Source organism: Diadema setosum, chromosome 1 (assembly GCF_964275005.1).
Source record: "Diadema setosum chromosome 1, eeDiaSeto1, whole genome shotgun sequence".
NCBI classification, from domain to species: Eukaryota; Metazoa; Echinodermata; class Echinoidea; order Diadematoida; family Diadematidae; genus Diadema; species Diadema setosum.
In genome coordinates, this window is record NC_092685.1 from 4,641,065 (window position 1) to 4,660,822 (window position 19,758).

General features: G+C 40.0%; 1 protein-coding gene and 1 non-coding gene across 2 annotated transcripts; one reads left to right on the forward strand and one right to left on the reverse strand.

The window, feature by feature from the left end:
* Window positions 1-1,404: 1,404 nt before the first annotated feature.
* LOC140232882 (uncharacterized) lies at window positions 1,405-15,233 on the reverse strand. Its single transcript, XM_072312999.1, has 13 exons — window positions 15,117-15,233; window positions 9,630-9,767; window positions 9,030-9,182; window positions 8,398-8,570; window positions 7,644-7,785; window positions 7,235-7,435; window positions 6,578-6,823; window positions 5,893-6,077; window positions 5,312-5,541; window positions 4,483-4,778; window positions 3,814-4,042; window positions 2,529-3,568; window positions 1,405-2,179 (listed from the first exon to the last, which is right to left on the reverse strand). The coding sequence occupies exons 1-13, from the start codon at window positions 15,169-15,171 to the stop codon at window positions 1,788-1,790; spliced, it is 3,480 nt and encodes a 1,159-aa protein (XP_072169100.1). The 5' UTR covers window positions 15,172-15,233; the 3' UTR covers window positions 1,405-1,787.
* A 4,451-nt stretch (window positions 15,234-19,684) lies between these two features.
* On the forward strand, window positions 19,685-19,758 carry Trnat-agu (transfer RNA threonine (anticodon AGU)). Its single transcript has one exon. It is a non-coding gene; the product is annotated as a tRNA-Thr (tRNA).

Below are 19,758 nucleotides of genomic sequence, written 5' to 3' on the forward strand. Positions count from 1 at the left end.
AGAAGATAGCCCCTTTTTATGTACATGATGGCACCAATATTAGTATTAGAGATAATATCAAGCACGGTAATACTAGTACTCGGTCGTCAATAACACGCAACAGGCAAAGCTCATGAAGATTTAAACTATCCAACTAGCTATACATGAGTTAACGAACAAGAAATAAAAGCAAGGTTGCCCTTCAATGTTCTAGATACTGTTGAGATTCGAATACTTCAGGGTGAATCGGCTGACATGAAATTCAAAATGTACTTTGGACTATACATATCCCTTAGCCATCGCTGAGTAAATTTGCAATGATGATGAATAAACTCTACAGTCTTGATCCACTTCAGTGAATAAAGCTAAAAGATTGTTTAGACTAACATGTACCTCGCGATCCTGACCAAAGTGTACCTCATAGATTTGTAACTATAGAGAACAGTATATGGAGTTGGATACGAAACTGATGATAATATACATTCTGTCATTCAAATGGCAAGGTACTCTGAGTATAAATGATGATTAAACTTCATCTGTTCATTCAGCCAAGTCAATACATTATTTACATCGCATTTTAATCAGTGACAGACAAAAATACCTCTCAGGTATGCAGTCATAAGAGGAGACAGGGCATCTTTTAACCCCCCCCCCCCCAAACAAAAAACAAAAAAAAGAAAAGAAAAGAGAGAGACTGACATTGAGTACAAAGAAGTTGGAAACAAAAGTTGCGCCGGCGCAAAGACAACAAAGTAACAAACAGAAATGCGAGTGTCATCGTATTTACGAAGAATAAATTGAAATACCAATGTGGTTTACTTATGGTCTATGTCACCACATGCATCGCATACTAGTTAAGTACTTGATGCTGGTGACTGGTCTTTTTTTTATGTATTCTTAAAATGCTCATTTACTAACACTAATGGTTTTGCATAGTAGACAAAAACAAAATGAAACACAAAATGCTAAGTTCACTGCAACTCAAGGAAGCGATAAGCTAAGTTTTCTATATTATTAACTGATTCAACATGGCGGTATACTGCAGCTTTTTATGCTGGCACGGCTGTGTATGTTTGCATAGTAACATTATCATGATAAGATGTCGGTGAAGACTGCGCATAATTCCAGTTGCAACTGATTGTCACTGGCCAATCAAAATCATTGTTGCATGCATGTCTTCTTAATAGGGCAGACCCTGAGCCAATCAGAATGGTTGTTTCAAAATTAGCAATTATTTGCAATTGATTGCAACTTTCTTGCAACGGGGCCCAGATCAGACTAACACAAGGAGGATCTTTTTTTTAATATACAGACATGCCTGTAAGGCTAATAACAATCGAGTAGTTCGTGCAACTAATATAGTTTCTTAATATAAATCCACCACTCTTACAAAAAAAAAAAAAAAAACTAATACCAATCCACTACCAAATCTGATTATTTTTGTTACTTATTCTTAATCTTACAATACATTTTTTAAATTGTTTTGTTTCTGTTTTTAATGTGGCTTTGCTTAACTTGAAGTGCTTCATTACCTCAGAGTATAGAGCTATGTACAGGAATATTTTGGAAGGATTTCTATCTAACATTTTAGCATCCTCTTTTTCAATATACACATATTTCCAGTCAACTTGACGTAATACTAATAACAGAAAGAACTGTAATAATACAGTTGTATTACACGTAGTACATTTTCTGAATAAGATGTTAAGTATCCAATTATTTAACGGAATCTAGCATCATATTTGCTTAGATGATCTGAACTGGATGTTGATTTTAATCATGCTAGACCCTGATAGGTCAACTTCCAATTACAAAAGCTCTCCAAGCTGCCTCTGCAACCTCCTTCGAAATGGCAAGATGACGTCATTCCTCATCAGCCGAAGCACGGACCCATCGAGACGAGAGGTGGCGTCCTCCAAGAAAATGACCACTTCCTGACCGCGCCTCAGCCGCCTCTCATAACACCTGCTGTTTGCTGGAGCTGCCACGAGCACGGAGCGGACCTCTTCTCTCGCGTTGCCCGGCTTGGCCGGCAGGTGTCCCTTCAGGGCGTTCGTGAGATTGACTCCGTGCAAACCCGTCGATACCTCGGCGTTCGCTATAGTTCCGACGAAAATTTGGGATTTTGCAAGTAGGCCATCGATGCACGACCGCGAGAACGTCCGATCCCTTGACCTTGATGCGCACTGACACTGCAGAGCTAAGGGAAGAAAAGTGATTACGTGAACTATTTGCTCATGGGTGTTGATTTTCTTCCTGGATTTTATGAGCTGTGTTATCTATATATATATAACGAGAGCGTATATGCTATAAATACGGCTAAAATCCATGTTACAACGAACATTTAACAGAAATTAAATCGCCCCCACCCAAAAAAAAAAAAAAAAATACATGCACTAAATAATGCGGCTTTACATCTTGTACTCCTCCCCCCCCCCCCCCGAACAAAGAAAGAACACATTGTTATCACAATGCTTATAGATTCTGTTCGAATTAACAAATACATTAAGAAAACACACACTACATACAAACAAAATGTGTACACGTACCGTTGTTGGACATTTCAGCGGAAGTTCCAGGGCATGTTTGTCCTGTTAGTCGAGATACAATCAGATCCTGCTCGCAGCAATGTTCTTTGACAGGCTGGTAGTAGGACCTGCCACAGCACTCGGCCCCGTCAACCTTGTCGTGGAGAACGCCTTGGCAACAGTCAGAGTTTCTTGGGTTGTAGGCGACATCCGCGCAGCACTCAGTTTTCCCGCTCGAAGCTTGTATAGCGCGACCATTACAGCAGATTACATTTTCCATCAGGCCCACAACGAAGTTTCCACAACAAATCTGAATGTTGGAGTCGTAGAATTGATCACCACAAATCGATAGTTCGCTCTCCTCCGTAACATCCACGGAATCCTGCAGCGGTGCCACCGAACCAGAATCGATTGTCACGTGGCTGATGGGAAGAACCGTACCGGTGTCTTCGTCACATGTCTGTGAAGCCAAGGAATAGAGTTCCGTTTGGCAGCAGGCGACAGATTCGCTGTATATGTCGTAGCTCACTCCCCCGCAACAGCCCTGGAAGAAGACGTTGATGACGGTATTGCCGCAACACTCTGTGTGGCTATCCGGAAAAAGAATTTGATCGTTGCAACAAGTCATCTGGTGATTATCGATGAGCCGGTCGCTGCAGCACTCCGTGTGATCACCGTAAATCCTTGGTACCACCTTTCCATCGCAGCAAATTTCTTCCCCGGGATGTCGAATCACATCCAGACCACAACACTCGCCGCCGCTAGCGAACATGTGCACGACTCCGCCGCAACACAGATGCTGCGAGTTCTGATACGTGTCGACATCGCAGCATGACAAGGACAACGCCGCCGGAGACGATGCCGGCTCCACCGAAAAGATAAAGGCAGCGTCATCCGTCTGGCAACAACTCTGGCTCTGAGGATTGATGGTCACGTCTCCACAGCATTCAAGACCAGCGTCCCCGTAGTTCACGTGACCATTGCAACAATATTTTGTGGCGTCTCCAGGCTCATAGACGTTGGTGCCACAGCAGGTCAGTGTGTCACTGGTCCTAGCATGTCTACATTAAAAAAAAAAATTATAATAATAAAAGTGTTCATGTTGGATGCAACTTGTATAGACTACATAAAAAAAAAATACAACACACATAATCAAATATATTTTTAGATGAAAAGACGATAAAGTGAAAATATACTGTTTACAATTCTTTAGAGGAAACTAACAGATAGGGAACATACTTAACCTAAAACATCATGCTGCTGAACGATATAAACTCGATATAAACTGCTGCCGAGGAAAACTTACAGAAAACCGTTGCAGCAAATCTGAGAATCCACGTTGTAAGCTCGAGCCTCGCAACACTCGGCGTTGGGAAAGGGGAACACCAGTCCTTGACACACCGTCTCATTCAGCGGGTTGAAGGCGGTGTGACCGCTGCAAGCATTGCGACCACCCTGCTGTGAGTGAAGAGTCCCGTCGCAGCAGATCTCGCTGTCTCTCTCCCTCATGATATTGGTTCCACAACACGTCAAATCTATATTACATAGAACCCAAACATGGATTTTAATTGCTTTCTCTGTGCTTTGAAATACTTTGAAGGTATATTCAACGCTCAATTTCTATATTACATCATTCGTCAAAAATCAGGTCTTATCGAATCTATTGAGAAATATATAGGGAAAATGGGTTCCTTCATATCTTACCTCCCTAGAGAGAAATAGCTGTAGTCGATATCTCATTCATAATTCCATAACCCGAGATGTTGAATTTTACCTAACAAACTTTATATATTGTTTTGTTGTTATTGTTGTTGTTGCTGCTGCACATTCTGCTGCCACGTTCTCTGGACATGCTGGAATTTTCTTCGGAAAAGCTGTAGTCACATTCTTATCTCTAGATTACTTCATTGTCAGCCATTTGTTATCATCGTTATCATCATCAAAAGTGAATGCTTGATTGTCGGCAGGGACTCACCTTCCCCTTCTCGTACGTGGACCTCTCCGTTGCAGCAGATCTGTGTATGCGGATCGTAGGCGTAAAATCCGCAGCATTCGCCGAACTGGACGCTCTCGGGCAGGTGAGCAGGATAACCCATACAACATGGTTGCCCAAAGTCAGTCAAAATACCTCCACAGCAGCTGTCCTCGCTAGGATCGTACGGAGTAAGTCCACAGAGCTCTGGGTACATAGCTACCTCCTCCAACGAGCGAACCAGTCCAGTCTCGTGACACATGTGGGTGTTGGGATCGTACGCTTTGGTCTGGCAACATCTAAAGTTCAGATGAAACGACGAGAATTTGTCACATTGGCACAGTGTAAATCTTGTCAAAACAATTAGTGTGCATGTCTTATCCAATTTCTGTCATATTCCAAGATATTGGTTTCACCGATATCTTTGGTGAATCAAATTGGTTTTAAGGTGGTCTGTTGTCTGTGCGGTGTTACTGCTTTTGGTTATATATTACGGTCCGTTAATCTTCTAGACCTGCATCAAAGAGTGAGATATTTTGATTAGGACCATTTACATCGAAATGAACGCAAGAAGACGACGCACAAATCGCATGACTTATTTTCGTCACCACCTTGGCAAGTATAGCAGCACACGAGGAGCTTGCACGTACCTCAAATTAATGACACATGACTTATGTTAGATAGACTTCCTGAGGTTATGTAAAACAACACTGTTTTGTCTGCGAGTCGATAAAATAAATTTAACATTGTACACACTGTCTATTAACAGGGCTGAATGTGATCAGTGACTAAATAAAATGTTGAGTTTTTGTTTGTAATGTCGTCAACTCACCGTGAGCTGTTGGTCGGGATGTCGTGGATGTTCCCCACGCAGCACGTTTGCTGTGACGGTGCAAATGTGGTCAAAGACCCTTGGCAGCAAACTCGCTCGTTGCCGCTCTGGTCGAAACGCCCTCTGATGAAGCCCTCACAACACAGCTCAGCAGTCGGATCGTAGAGGTAGGGACCACACACGTCTAGGTTGGCTGATAAAACTTCCACACTGCCGTCATCCAGACACACCTGCAGATTTCATAGTTGTTGAAACAGTTTGATGGGTGTGGCCTTTGGAGTGTGGATCATTATATTTCATTCATTTCATTTATTTATTTCAGTACGGCACATGATTCAGCCAGACGGCTGTTCTTCCTCAAAAGAATATATATATATATAAATATATAAATAAATATATATATATATGTCAGATGAGATTGAATCATCTTTGCATATTAGGTTAAGTTCGATCATATTCATATCAAGCATATTGTTAATTGTGTTCTAAAAAATAAACGAATTCTTTAATGAGCAATATGTAAGGTTAAATGGACATCCTAACCGACATTTAGGAATTGATGACGTAAGCAGGCGACCTACCTCCGTCGCCGAGTTGAAAGTGATGCTGTTGAATGGGTCTTTGGGGACGCGGCAGATCGTGTCGTCGTCGGGGGACGTCTTGCTGACGACGGTTTCGTCGATGTCGTTGCACAATTCCTCATTGGAGAGCAAAAGAGAGCCGCAACACTGGGACTGATTGCTGGGGATACCTCTATAAAGGACATCTGAAAGGGACAAAATAATGCTCTGTCTTTAGAGAGTTTCATTCACAGCGCGTCGTACGTACGTGTTTCATAATGAGGAGAGTACCATATGCAATATACATGTACTTAAAGACTGCACCTGAGATGAATGTGATGTAGCATAAGAAATGATGAATATGGTAATAAGCATAATATGAGAGTCGTGATCACCTGTTGCAGCAAATTACCACTTTTCTATTTTAGTAATGGTCTAAAACATCTCTTCAGCTCTCATACAAATATGGAATGCATTCCATTCGTTCATTGAATCACCTTCTTTTACAGCTATTTATCATTATTGAATGTCAAAATGTGTTTTTCCCCAAACCCCCACCCAGCTGAAAGCCGCCTCTCCCTCCCTGCAAGTCTTGCATTATTCGTGAAAAGTACTTACTCTCAAAGAGAATCTGTTACGTTCACAAATGGTGATGTCTTTCTACTTAGCTCTGCTTAGAAACTCACTTGAAAACACACATTCGTACCTCCAAGCATGCCAGTGCAGCAGGTGTCCTGGTCGGGACGGTAAGCTTGTACCTCTTCGTTAAGACCATTCCCGCAACACTTCCCGCCTTGTACGTCGAAAGACCTGCTTACATGTTCGCAGCAGGTCTGGATGGCTGGCTGGTAGGTTGATATGCCGCAGCATTCGTCTCTCGGAGACGACTTGGCGTGAATCACGGTTTCGTCCCCGAAACTGCAGCAAAGCTGCGATGACGTGTTGTAAATGCCTGCAATCATCAACGTTTAATGCGACATGAAGATTTCGCAAAGTTTCCTGCGCATTATTTGAAACACCATATGCTAGACGTATTGTAATAGTTATGACAATGATTAAGACGTCGAAGGCAAATGCTATACTCTGCCCATATCATAACATTTTATGGCCATTTCGATTGGTTAAACAATTTCAAACTGTAACATTCTTTCGAATGTTTCGTAACTCAGATATACACTTCAGATTAAAATTATTGATGCACCGTTATAATACATTGTACACATGTTTAGTAGACCATGATACACGATATAAAAGCTGCTGTGATAATGATGAAGTCACACAAAGTTACACAATGCAATGTCAATTGAGATGACTACTGAAAAAAAAAATCGACAATCGATCGGCGACTATTTAATGATCTCACCTGCACCACAGCATTTCAAATGGTCATCAATCTTATGAAGTGTATCCTGGCAACAGACTTGGTTGGTCTTGAAGTAGGACACGCCTCCACAACACGACTGCACGTTCGGCACCTCTGGCACTCCCTCGAATATGTCGTCATGACAACAGGATGCCTCCGACGGAAGATACGAATTTTGACCACAGCATGAAGCACCGTTACCTGTCATGAAGCAAAGAAATCACCCGATTAGCGACAATGTTAATGCTTTAACATGGTGACAGTAGTGGATATCAAGTACTGACTGATGTTTTCATAACATTTCATGTCCGTTGGGATATATTCATCACTGAGAGCTGGAAAAGACTAATTTAACGAATAGTTTGTATGGAGAGCAACTTTCTCCCTTGATGCATGTAATTACTATTACCTGAATTATGGACATTTCCCTGGCAACACATTTGTGATCTGGGATCAAATGGTGACGTGTTCTCGCAGCAAGCTTGCGTCCTGATGTCAAAGGACGTGTTCCCGCAGCACTGAGTGTATCTTGTGGATTTAAGGTTGATGACCTGATGGAAAGATCAGATCAAGAGAATGATGGTACATCATCATGACCATATTATGTTACCGAGACCTGTACGAATGTTCAAGCGATTTAAAGCTTGTTCTTGCTTGTTTAATTAATATTTTGAAGATACGCCGACTAGTTTGATTAATGAAGACAGCACATCTTGGAAATGACACTAAACCGTTAGATTTTTTTTTCCAGCAACATGAAGCATCATATATACAGTAATCCTAAAGTTCATGTAGGCAGTATCTAAAATGCAATTCTGCAGAGAATGATTTCTGATAAATTGAAATCAGGATTCCTGATGACGATATGAAAAATGTTTATATAGAATCAATTTTGAAAGGCAATTCCTGATATTCAAAAAGTGACAGCATGGAATGATTGGCTGAAACATTAATACTATGCGCTTACTTAAGTTCTTTTGACTCAATCCGAAATCTTGCTCAGTATTCATATAGCGACCTCAATAAGAACTGCATCGTGATGTTTATTAAGGATGAAATTTGTCATTTATATACCTGAATTATATTGTAGAATTTTAGCAGGGTTAAATAAATATGACCGTTCCGAAAGTCATGCATATCATATATGGTGTGAACAGACTTACCCCGCTACAACAGATTTCTCGATCGGAGTCGATGACCTGTCCAACGCAGCACTGACCGAGTCCTGGAAGTGGTGCCATCTGCCCCCACTGGTATCCCGGTAGGTCTGATGCCACGGGACAACATGTCTCCTCTCTCGTGTTGTATGCGGTGCTGCCACAACATTTCATGCGACCTAGGTGTGTCATAAGCAAAAGTATACAGATAGGATGAGAGATATGCAAATCGAGGTTTATACATTCATTGACGAGTCGGATCGTTGTTGTTCTAAAGCTCCTCCCCCCCCCCCAAAAAAAAAAAAATAAATAAATAAAAAATAAGCCATGTGTATCCTGTGGGAGGAAACATGTGTCAAGTAAAGTTTTGAAGTTCTACGCGTTACCTAATTTGGTGTGTGGTGAAACGCCAATCATACACAGAAATACAATTTCTCTTCTGCGCTCTTTCAAGTAATGCATGTATACTTCCTTCTTCGATCCCCCGAAAAAAAAAAAATCGATGGAATCAATTTTACGAATTTCAATGTTTGCGTCAGTGCTTTCTTAGAGACGAGTCAATGTGAAATGACCACTGAACTAAACTTTCCTCTCCCTTTCGTCAGATGACTGAATCGACATCTCTTCGATGCACTTACCTCCTTCTCTTGACAGCACGTCATCGCCGCAACACATATCGGTGACTGGGTTGTACCACTCCCTGAACTGGCAACACTGGAGGCCGGAAGATTTGGGCCTCACCTCGCCACCACAGCACACCTCATCCCCCGGGTTGTATACGTTGCTTCCACCTGTGACGAAGGAAACGGGAAGTTTAGCATATATGGCAGGTATAGGGATGTTCAGGCGTGTGTTAGAAATAATGATTGTCAAAATAATGCAGTGAAATAATGCGTCGAATGTAAATCGACACAGTGACATTATTGAACACGGCTCGGGCTCCCCTCCCTGGTTTCATGATGTCCTTGCTTGAAGTTATAAAATCCAGTGCCCACTAATGAGTTCTAATACTAATAATTGCATAAAGTAAGTTGCGCCGTGTATCTACATAACGTTAATCAGATGTCATCAGGAGAAATAATCGGGTCAATTTTGTTTTGCGTGCTTCAGTTTCAGACCTAATCGTCCTATGTCAGTCTCATCATTTCGCCTTTCCGACAATCGAGTGGTGTATTTAACACTCGCTTTATGCCGTTTGATATGCAAGCGCGGGAGTACGTTATGGATTCCATACTCACAGCATATAAATCTCGTGTTTTCTTCCAGTGGGAATACCTTCCCTCCGCAACAGATGTGAGATGACAAGTCATACCGTTGTTGCTGTCCTGTGGTAGGATTGGGGCAGATTCCATACCGCGCTTCTGCTATCTGTACAACTGCGAAGGGACCGAAAGGAGATGAAACAGACAACGTAACCGTCTTGTTATTGTTCATACAACGGACAGGACACATGGTATCTGAAACAAAATTTGACATTGTATTGCGCTATTAAGATTTACAGGGACAGAATAGAAGTATTTCTGACAAACAACCACAGGACTCTCTGCTATAACGCCCCCCCCCCCACGTGTCTTATCTAAATTTATCGACTTTTGCAGAAGTTATTCTCATGTGACTTTCCCCAAGCCGACTTCGACAGTTTCGAGATGACGACAGTCATGAGTGACTTGAAGAGGTCGATTAAAATACAGATGAAAGTAAAACCAATGTCAGTTTCAAGAGAAAATGATTCTCAACCAAACTGGTTTCATTTTGACGCGCCTCCTGCACCGTCAATGTCTTGTACAGCAGCCAAATTTAGTGACGCAATGTTTTGCAAATGTTTCTGGATTTGTTCGTTCATTGAGTGTTCTCCCAACACTTCACATAGAATGTGAAAGGACACGAACCACTATAACATTCCACATGGATCACACCTAGAACTCTTAAGATGAATGTAAGAGTTGAAATTCTAACGCCGTATGGGATACTGAAGATAAAGACAAGTTTTGCGTAGCATACAAATGTGATGTCCATTGCATAATAAACCTTTATATCATGTTTTTCAAAATGTTATTTACTATTATTTATTCATTCATTTATAATTCACCAATAAGTGGCTAACAAGAACCAGATGAGCTAGGTATTTCAGAGTGAACCCCCCCCCCCCTCAAAAAAAAAAAAACACTAAAAAACGAAACAAAGCCGGATTGTATTACCAGAAAACACTCTTCGAAAAAAATGAATGCTTCTGAAGGCCTGATTGCTGCAATAGATGTATTGTTGCATCAATGAGAGAAAAATTACTACGATGGGGTGGAATTTTCATGTAAGTGGCTCTTCTGGCTTTGCACCCACCCACAGTAAGCGGAAAGTGGGAATTTTCTACAAAATGTGCCAACGCAAGCCGAGATTCACAAGCGAAGCGGGGTTTTCCCGAAGACCTATTGGATAAGCGCACCCACTCACCCGACAGTACGCCACCCTCTTGATGACAATCAATTTAAGGTAACATTTTAATCCCACAGATTAGTGACACGAGGGTCATTTGTCGTGGGCATTCGATCGCAATCTTATGGTGTATTAACGTTAGAGCACCTGATAACGGCAACGCTAACACCTTTTATTGTGATAACATCTGAGGATAATGGAAAAAGTTGTTGCAGTTATCACTGATTTTCATTTAATGCCATTGGTAACACTGTTGTTTCAATAGTCAATTTGATGTTATTACATGTATCATCATCAGTCTCACCACAGGAACCGTTCTGTTTTTATCATTGTGATTGTTTCCACTGTCACGGCAAAATAATATCACGTGAGACTCCCACATTCCGCCATTCGGAACTATTCGGAACTATTCGGAACGCTCACTGTATCTAAATAGACCCGCCCACCATGCACCGGCGATACCCCCCCCCCCCCCCCCCCGCGCACACACACACACACACACACACACAAAACCTGAAAGACCACCCCTGTAATCTCTCTCGAGCGATTGCGAAGGGTGGTGGTAATGTCACCCTCTTTTACTCATCCTAGAACTACGATTACTCACGCTCATGACAGTCGGAACTTTATTGAATTGCCGTACAATAATTGTAGTTTGCGTAAAGGACACTCATGACTTACTGCGTAGGAATGAATTGTGCACAGTCATTATTTTTTTTTTCTCGCGTTCCGACACATAGTTGCTTTTGTGTGCACCTTAAGTTCACACGGCAGGCAAGCATACTCTAAATAAAAATATTAGTTATTTTTCTCCTTTTTTACACGTGAGGAACAGAGCCCACACAGTGTTTGAAGAAAAGTTTTTTTTTTCCAGCCACTTCTAACTTGTTCGTATAATGTTCGCGCAATCTATATCTTACAAAGAGCATCATTTAGACTTCAGAAATCTTGCCCCTTACTCTTCCGAAGAGCTTTGATTTGTGAACTCTCCTGTCATTATCGCAGGTCTAAATATATGTACAGTGTAATTGGCCCGGGGTGTAAAGTTCAGTAATGACGTAAAACGAAGTGAGAGAATGTGTGGAGCTGTATTGTATAAAGCGTCGAGGTGAAAGACTCATTATATTTGTGTACTCGACTTGAGAATGGTAAAGCGTTCCACCCCTCCACCATTGATATCCAAATATAGGCAAATATTGCGCGTTCTTTATTTGTCATCTCAGCAAAAGGGGAATTTTCGGAAGGAGAGGGGAAAGTTTCCCCTGCCCCGTTGTCTTGTCTTGTTTTGTTTTGTGTTGTTGAATTTACACTGTATTTCGTTCCACTCATGAAACACGGTGCTTGGTGAGAACTTCATGCTACTCACACTGACTCAACTTTCCGTTTGTTAATTGCTTTTATATCAAGACATAATGTCAAAACGTACCGACGAGAAAAAAAATACTTGTTGCATTTTTCTGTTCTAGTGTACAGCGTGTGTGACATTCCGGTGAGTTAAAGTTTTCGCCATTGTCTGCCATCATTCTTGTAGAACAAAGCCATTGTCCAAGGTGCATTTCACTTTTCATTTTACTTCTCACTATCGAATATTTCACTTCTGACTAACTAAAATTAAGTAATTTACTTTATTCAGGAAAACGAAAGCACGCCGAAGTTTTTGTTGATGTTTATCACTTCAAATTATTGTATTTGATAGTAAAATAAAGAACGGCTATTTTTATGGCGGATGTAATCACATGCCTTCTTGAGACCGGTAGCGTCCATTCGCTTTCAGCTTTCATTCGCTTTCCGTTGATGTCTATCCTCGAAAGTTGTGTGATAACCCACATTGCTCACCACCATAACGCCACGCAGGGGGTCTATCTACGTGCATGTTAATGATAATACATCTATCACTGGAAGTTTGAAAATATCCATCGCAGTGAATTATCTTCAGAGTAAATAGCCTAAGCTTCATATCATAAGCGTGCAAATGACATGAGATGATTCTGCATAGGCAGGAGTAGATTGCTCGTATTTTAATTCGAATTAGATTGATCTCAGTGAAGAAAAAAATGATTGATAGATATTCGTTCCACAATTATTATACCAATGGTGTCATAGAATTTTTCGAGATAAATATTTACATTATGATTTTGCAGACATTTTGTATGGAGTGAAACTATTTCCACTAGATTTGTTAAAAAAAATAACAATGTTGATTTCGCTGGGATTTGAATGATTGCCTGAATTAAGCCATCGATATCTTGGCATTGTGAAAGAGACTTTTGCTATACCACCCAGTAACACGAGAAGAAAGACATAACACGTTAGCCTATCAATCTTTGTGCTCTGTTCATAATGCAGCCAGCTATAGCGTTGATTTACAACCAGCAGCCTACGTTTGGGAAACGCCGGGCCTATGAAGAAACTGGACGAAGAAGATTTTTGTTTACTTCATTTTTTTTTTTCAATTTCTGTTCTACACAACCTGTTCTTACTTTTCGGAAGAGAAGCCTATACAGAAGACCATCTACCATTCGGCCTACATCTCTTTCCGTCCATTAGCTTATTGAGAAATATTATACTGCCAGTATGACGCACATCACTCCAGATAATTACATCACTGTTAATAAAGGATATTTCAATGAACCTGACTATTGCCGCAGGAAATGACGTCAGTGTGATTATCATATAGTATTCATAATGATTCACACTGGGTCGTAGTCGTGATCATAGATGTAAGTACTACATGAATCTCGTTGACGTCACTAACGAATACCTAATGCGACTTGACAATGACTATTGTTCAACCAAAAGGCATGTCACTGGGCCAGCACGATCTTGCTCGAACTAGTTGCCACATGCCGGCGCAATTGTTGGTTTCACAACATCAGAGCAACTCCTGGGCCCCGTTGCATAAAAGTTACGATCAAACGCAAGTCAAGAAGATCACACATAAGTCCCAAATGCTCCATTCTGATTGGTTGAAAATCACGGTGCGTATTATTTTCTTGACTTGCGTTTGATCATAACTTTTATGCAACAGGGCCCAGCACCGTTAATTTACCTGACATCGCACTCGATCAGCTGACACATCTACCATTATAAAAGTTTATCATTTGCATAACAAGAGGAGATGCTTTATGTATGTTTACTATGACGGTCCAGGCAACATGGAACATCTTAGTACTATTTTCTGTATCTAAATGATAATTATAGAAGTTGCTTGTGAAACTTGATTTTCGAAAAAAAAAAATCACCAAAATCTATTGTTGTTTTTGTTGTATTTTCGTTTTCCTGTTTTGAACTGCCTCGCATCGTAGATCGATGGAAATTTAGAGCGTATCGGCCAAGAGGAAAATGGAATTCAGATGAGTTAAGAACGGACCACATTTTTGTTTGATTTTTAGAAATGAAATTAAAAGATAATCCTTTTTTTTTCAAAGGCTATAGAAAAAAAAAACAATTTAAAGTGGCGCCATGTTACCTGCGTTTTGCAAGCAGTCGGTGCATCGATTTCTATTCGGACGTACCTAAATATCTTGCGACATAATATTATACCCAGTTGATATCGACAATGAATTTCACGGCGCTTAAAGGAGACCTCCGGACGATTTTCAGATTGTTACATTTGAACAACGCTAAATTACATATGCTGAGTACAGAGTTTCAGAATTTATCGTAATTGGGATGAGGAATAAGAGTGTTTTCATAATTCATAACAAATTGCAATGAACAAGGATGATGACATAGCAGCCTCACCATAAGAATGCATGAGTAGGGGCTCGAGGAAGCAGAACAAAAGAAGAAGGTATGCATACATTCTACACAGGTGAACTTGTCTATCAAGCGGTATTGTAATGGAATAACACTGGTACATTTCTGAAATACGTGAGGCTCCTATGATCATCAAGACTGTTCAGTGTAATTTGTTTAGGATTTTTCAGAGTATTGGTTTCTCTGCTCAAAGACCACAATAAATTCCACAAATCTATACAGGGACATGGAATGCCCCTTTAAGTTTTGAACTCATTCGGCGCGTCACAAATAAATAAACAAATAGAAAACGAAACAAGAATATACCCGGGTGATAACTATACAAGTATGAACAACATCTCGGGGTTATCACAAACTTGCTGCTTAACGTTCTAACTGGGCCCTGTGGAAGACCAGCTACTGCAGCTGAATATGGTTTATTCAGTCATTTTCTCAGATGGAAAATGAAACAGATGAAAAATCAAACTCACTCAGGTACCTGAACACCATTTCAGATGAGAGAAAGATGCTTCTTATAAACAACATGCATATCTTACCACAAACGGCACACGCAAGTGCTATGAAGATTCCTGAGGAGTACGATCTCGACATGGCCTTTCTTTCCTAGTGTGAAGCCCCTTGAGTTTAGCGATTGATTGACCTGCTTGTCTGTGATCTGTGAGAGCCATGCGCATGGCGTCCCCTTTTTATCGGAGAGGTGCTCTTAGACTGTTGTAAGCTGCACGCTTGAGTTGGCGTCATGGGCTAAAAATAACAACTCAGGAAAACCCCCTGTGATTCGCAAAGGGCCAACCCAAGCAGTATCAAGGGAACGGGAAATTTTCGCAACACCCCCTCTCCCCCATATAGGCCTACCTTCGTATTTATTTTCTACTTTTCTGTGATATTCGTAATTGAAGAATGAAGAAAATAATGACATAATGTGATAGGTACATGCGTGTCCACAACATTCAAATGCCTGTCATTTTCTTATTCATGTTATTACATTTTTTTTATTGGCAGAATGCAGGATGTGATAGACAAATATGACAATACTAATCATTATTATGGATTACTTCAGATTCCAAAGGTAGGGATCTTTGGTTTGATCTTGTTTTGATATGACAACTCGAACAAAATTGGCTACCCTGGATCTAAAAATGAGTTTAAAAAAAAAAAAAAAAAAAACTTTGTGGAGATACAAACTACAGAAGAGTTCGTGCGTATTGTAACAGTGACAGAAATCATAACTTTTGTCTATAGTTGGCGTTCCCCCCCCCCCAAAAAAAAAAAAAAAAAAAAACCACTTTGCTCTACCACAATGTCACCAAATTTCCTCGCAACGCTATTGTGACTGGCAGAGAAAATTCAAACTCATTTCTCTGACTTTCGAAGTCTTTGTGTAGTGGTGAGCGATAAGTCTCGAACACAATCTGACTTTGAACAATTTGACTTGCTGAGACGTTTATGTTTATACTTAAATAAGATGGCAATGACCATAAAGTTTTGAAGACATATACCTAGTAAACTGCATTCTCAGTTATAGAAAGACATGACGTGAACAACAACAACAATAACAACAACAACAAAATACATTTATCACTGTTGACAGTAACTCCCGACCAAAAGCATGTTAAACGACATTTTGGTTAAAGGGCATCTGAGAAGTAAAAATTAACAAAGGTTATACCCCTCCCCGGTTACATGCGAAAGAACTCTCTCCTTGGAATCCACGCGCCCTGATGACTTCGACCTCGGGTGATTTTCACACTGCCGCATTTGGGCATCTGTAAATTGGTCATATAGTTTCAGAATTCATAATAGTGATTGAGATGGGGATAAGAATGTTTTCAAAATGAGCCAGTTAAGAGCTCATGTCCACATTGGTACAAATGATTTTATCTCTCATTCTCTCTCATTTGATTAGGCACTTCACTCGTTTAGAAAGCAGCAGAATGCATAAGCTTCCCTGAGGGAGCAATTCACAAAATTCATGCTCAAACCGTAGACGTATATTTCTATTATGCCCTAGGGTTTAAACAAAGAACTTGCGTATAAGACCATGTAGGTTACCAGACTTGAACGTGAATACACTCTGACAGGCATCCATTTCAGTGTTTTGTATTGAGAACATCTATAACCCTTTTCTATTAGTTTTGCCAAACACCAGATGACGTGCTACCAGCAAGCAACATATACAAGGATTACATGAATAATCATTAATCGCGGATGCATATCTCAGTAAATTAAAAAAAAAAATGCATGTCTCACTTTACAAAAGATTTTTCTGCTCATGAGCCAGGTCGAGCTGTGGAACTGTCTTCAAAACATTTACAATGAAGGAGGATGATGACATAGCAACTTTACATGATACCAATATGGGTGCTCAAGGAAGCAGAACAGAAGAAGAAAGCATGCATAAATTCTACACAGATGAACTTTTGTTAAACAAGTGGTAATGTAATAGGCTTACAGTCCGATACGGTACTAAAATATGAGCCTCCTATGTGCATTGTTATGTCACCATTCTTGTTCAGTTTACATTTATTGTTAGTATCATGTTTTAGGGTTTTCAGAGGAAAGGACCACAATATATTCCACAAATCTTTGGGTACTATCAATAGTGTTCTGCATGGTTTGGAATTACATAAATTGTCTGGAATGACCTTTTAAAACTATACTGGAACAATTTGTTTTTCAATCATGATTGTATCGTCTTCAATGATGCTGTGATATCGTTTATACCCGACCCGCTCGGATACTTTGCATGACAATGACGTATGTTTTCTGTAAACAAACAACCTCGGAGTATGTTGTCATATCATTGCTTTCATTATCATTATCATTGTTGATATTAGATGGTCTAAAGCATAATGTTGTCATATTTATCATTGTAATTATTGATGTTGTAATTGTCTGTAACCGTGATTTAAAAAAAAAAAACACAAACAAACAAACTCAAAGTACATGAATTTGTATCAAACCACTTTTGGGGAGTCACTGTTACACGGAATGTGGGAGTTCAGATTACGTGCAGCTGTGCACCGGTCTGTTGGTTTTGGTTAGTATAAGCCACTCGTATAAGCAAGAAAACGAACGGTTCCTATAAAGTCATATCCGTAGTTTCATGTAAAGCTAAACTTAGATGAGAAGTTCGTTCTAATCTGTGTTAAGTTGATTCATTGTAAGATATCCGTCAACATCATGACTGTTTTTCATTACCTTGGCTTATTGACAGTCATTTGATTGTGTGTTGATCGTGAATACCTAATATCATTCTACTGAATCGGACCATGAATTGTACCAGCTAAACTCTGAAGTAAATTTACTGCGAAAACACATTCGTCATTCTAGCTCGTACCTTTTCTCTCAAGAAAAAAAAAAAAGGAAAAGGCTTGAACGTTTCCGCATCCCATGACATGCAGCAAGCGATGCCATGTCACTATTCTAAGTGTGTACGTTGAAGTAGTAAATAATGACGGGGCACTGTGTGTTCTCATTTTCTGTTCGTTCTTCTTCTGGGTCCGCATTTTGAGTAACCCCGGACTTGGAAACCTAACATGACACAAATAAACAAAAAGACAGACAGGAAATGCCTTTTATCAATTAAAATCATATGTATTCACATTTATTTGAAAGTTCATCATACACATCTGATGCGGTGAGAATTATTTGCTCTTATATGAAATATGATATCTTATTGATCTAGAACAATGTCCAGTATAAAGTATTTTCCTGTTTTAAATATTCAATGTTGACTCAATACACGTTTGGGCGATTCGCGACGAATATGATTAATCTGGTATCTGAGTGAACACTATACACTCTAAAGTGCTGTACCTCCCAACAGATAATCAACACTCTGATCACGATCTTGAACACGAAGAAATCCCACCTGTATAGGAATAATGATGCCGTAATGATGACCGATAACACATCTCCGTATGTACAATGAAACCTCTCATTTCACGCTCAAGATGTTTCATCGGCCCCTAAGTCCACGATGAACAATCATTATCAGAGTTACAAACGCATCCGAACAGAATCTGATATGTCAGCCTCTGAAAGTGGATCTTCCGATAATGACGAAAATGTGACATGTAGCGTCGCATGCCAAGAGGATATTCTCAATTGCACATCCGGGTCCTCACATTTCATGACGTGTTTGAAATTCCATATGCAATAAACTAATGAACGCACTATAATGCTCAGAGAGCAGGTTGTCGAGTTGTGCTATTATTTCTTCTAAATTTCTTTGTCAAGATATCCGTAGTGATACTCTTTGTGGCAGCTCCGTTGCATGTCTTTATGGGGGGGGGGGGGAGGAGAGAAGATATATTTTCCATATTATTGATTATTGGGGATTTTTCGTTGTCCTTGTTATTATTGTGCATCACATTCTTATTCAAGATTGGAAAACTCAAATTGCATACGAGTAAAAATATACTTGTTTTAATTTCGTGTTTAAAGATTACTTTGCCTACTCCCACCCCACATAAAAACATGAAGATTCGTGACGTAAGTGTAAATTCAAAAAAAAATGCTAATCCAAAGTGTTCCTTCAAGATATTTGCATCCTTGGTATGAGTATAGATTATTGTAGTTTGTAATTAGACAGATTTGAGCATCTAAACTTAGTTGGTAAGCATTTTAATCATTTTTAAATTCAAGTCTTTACTTGCTGGACGTTTTGCTGCGTTGTGGAGTTTTTGTAAGTAACGTCTATAGTAAACAGTATGTCACTTGAATGCGGACAAATCCAGAGATATTTCTTTGTCTAAGGATCGATATACATGTACTACCAAGATAATCCATCCAACTGCCTACATACACAATGCATTTCTGTGCTGAATTTGCATGCATAATTTTTTGCTATGTCGGACAAAACGGACAAGTCGGAGTTATGTCCTCTTTTTTTCAAGAATAACCCTTGCTTCAAAGATATGCTAAACATTTGAATACTCCATGTAAACCGGTATACATGCACTGTATATCTTGTAAGTGTTGTATGCATTTGACTCATGCAGCCAACAGCTAGAGTCTGATTCGCAGGAATGGTTATCATGTCATAGACACACATATCTAAAAAGTATTCCTCCCGAAACAACACTTCCGAGCTTCAAGTGGCGCTGTGGCTTAGTCGGTTAAAGCGCCTGTCTAGTAAACAGGAGATCCCCGGTTCGAATCCGGGCAGTGCCT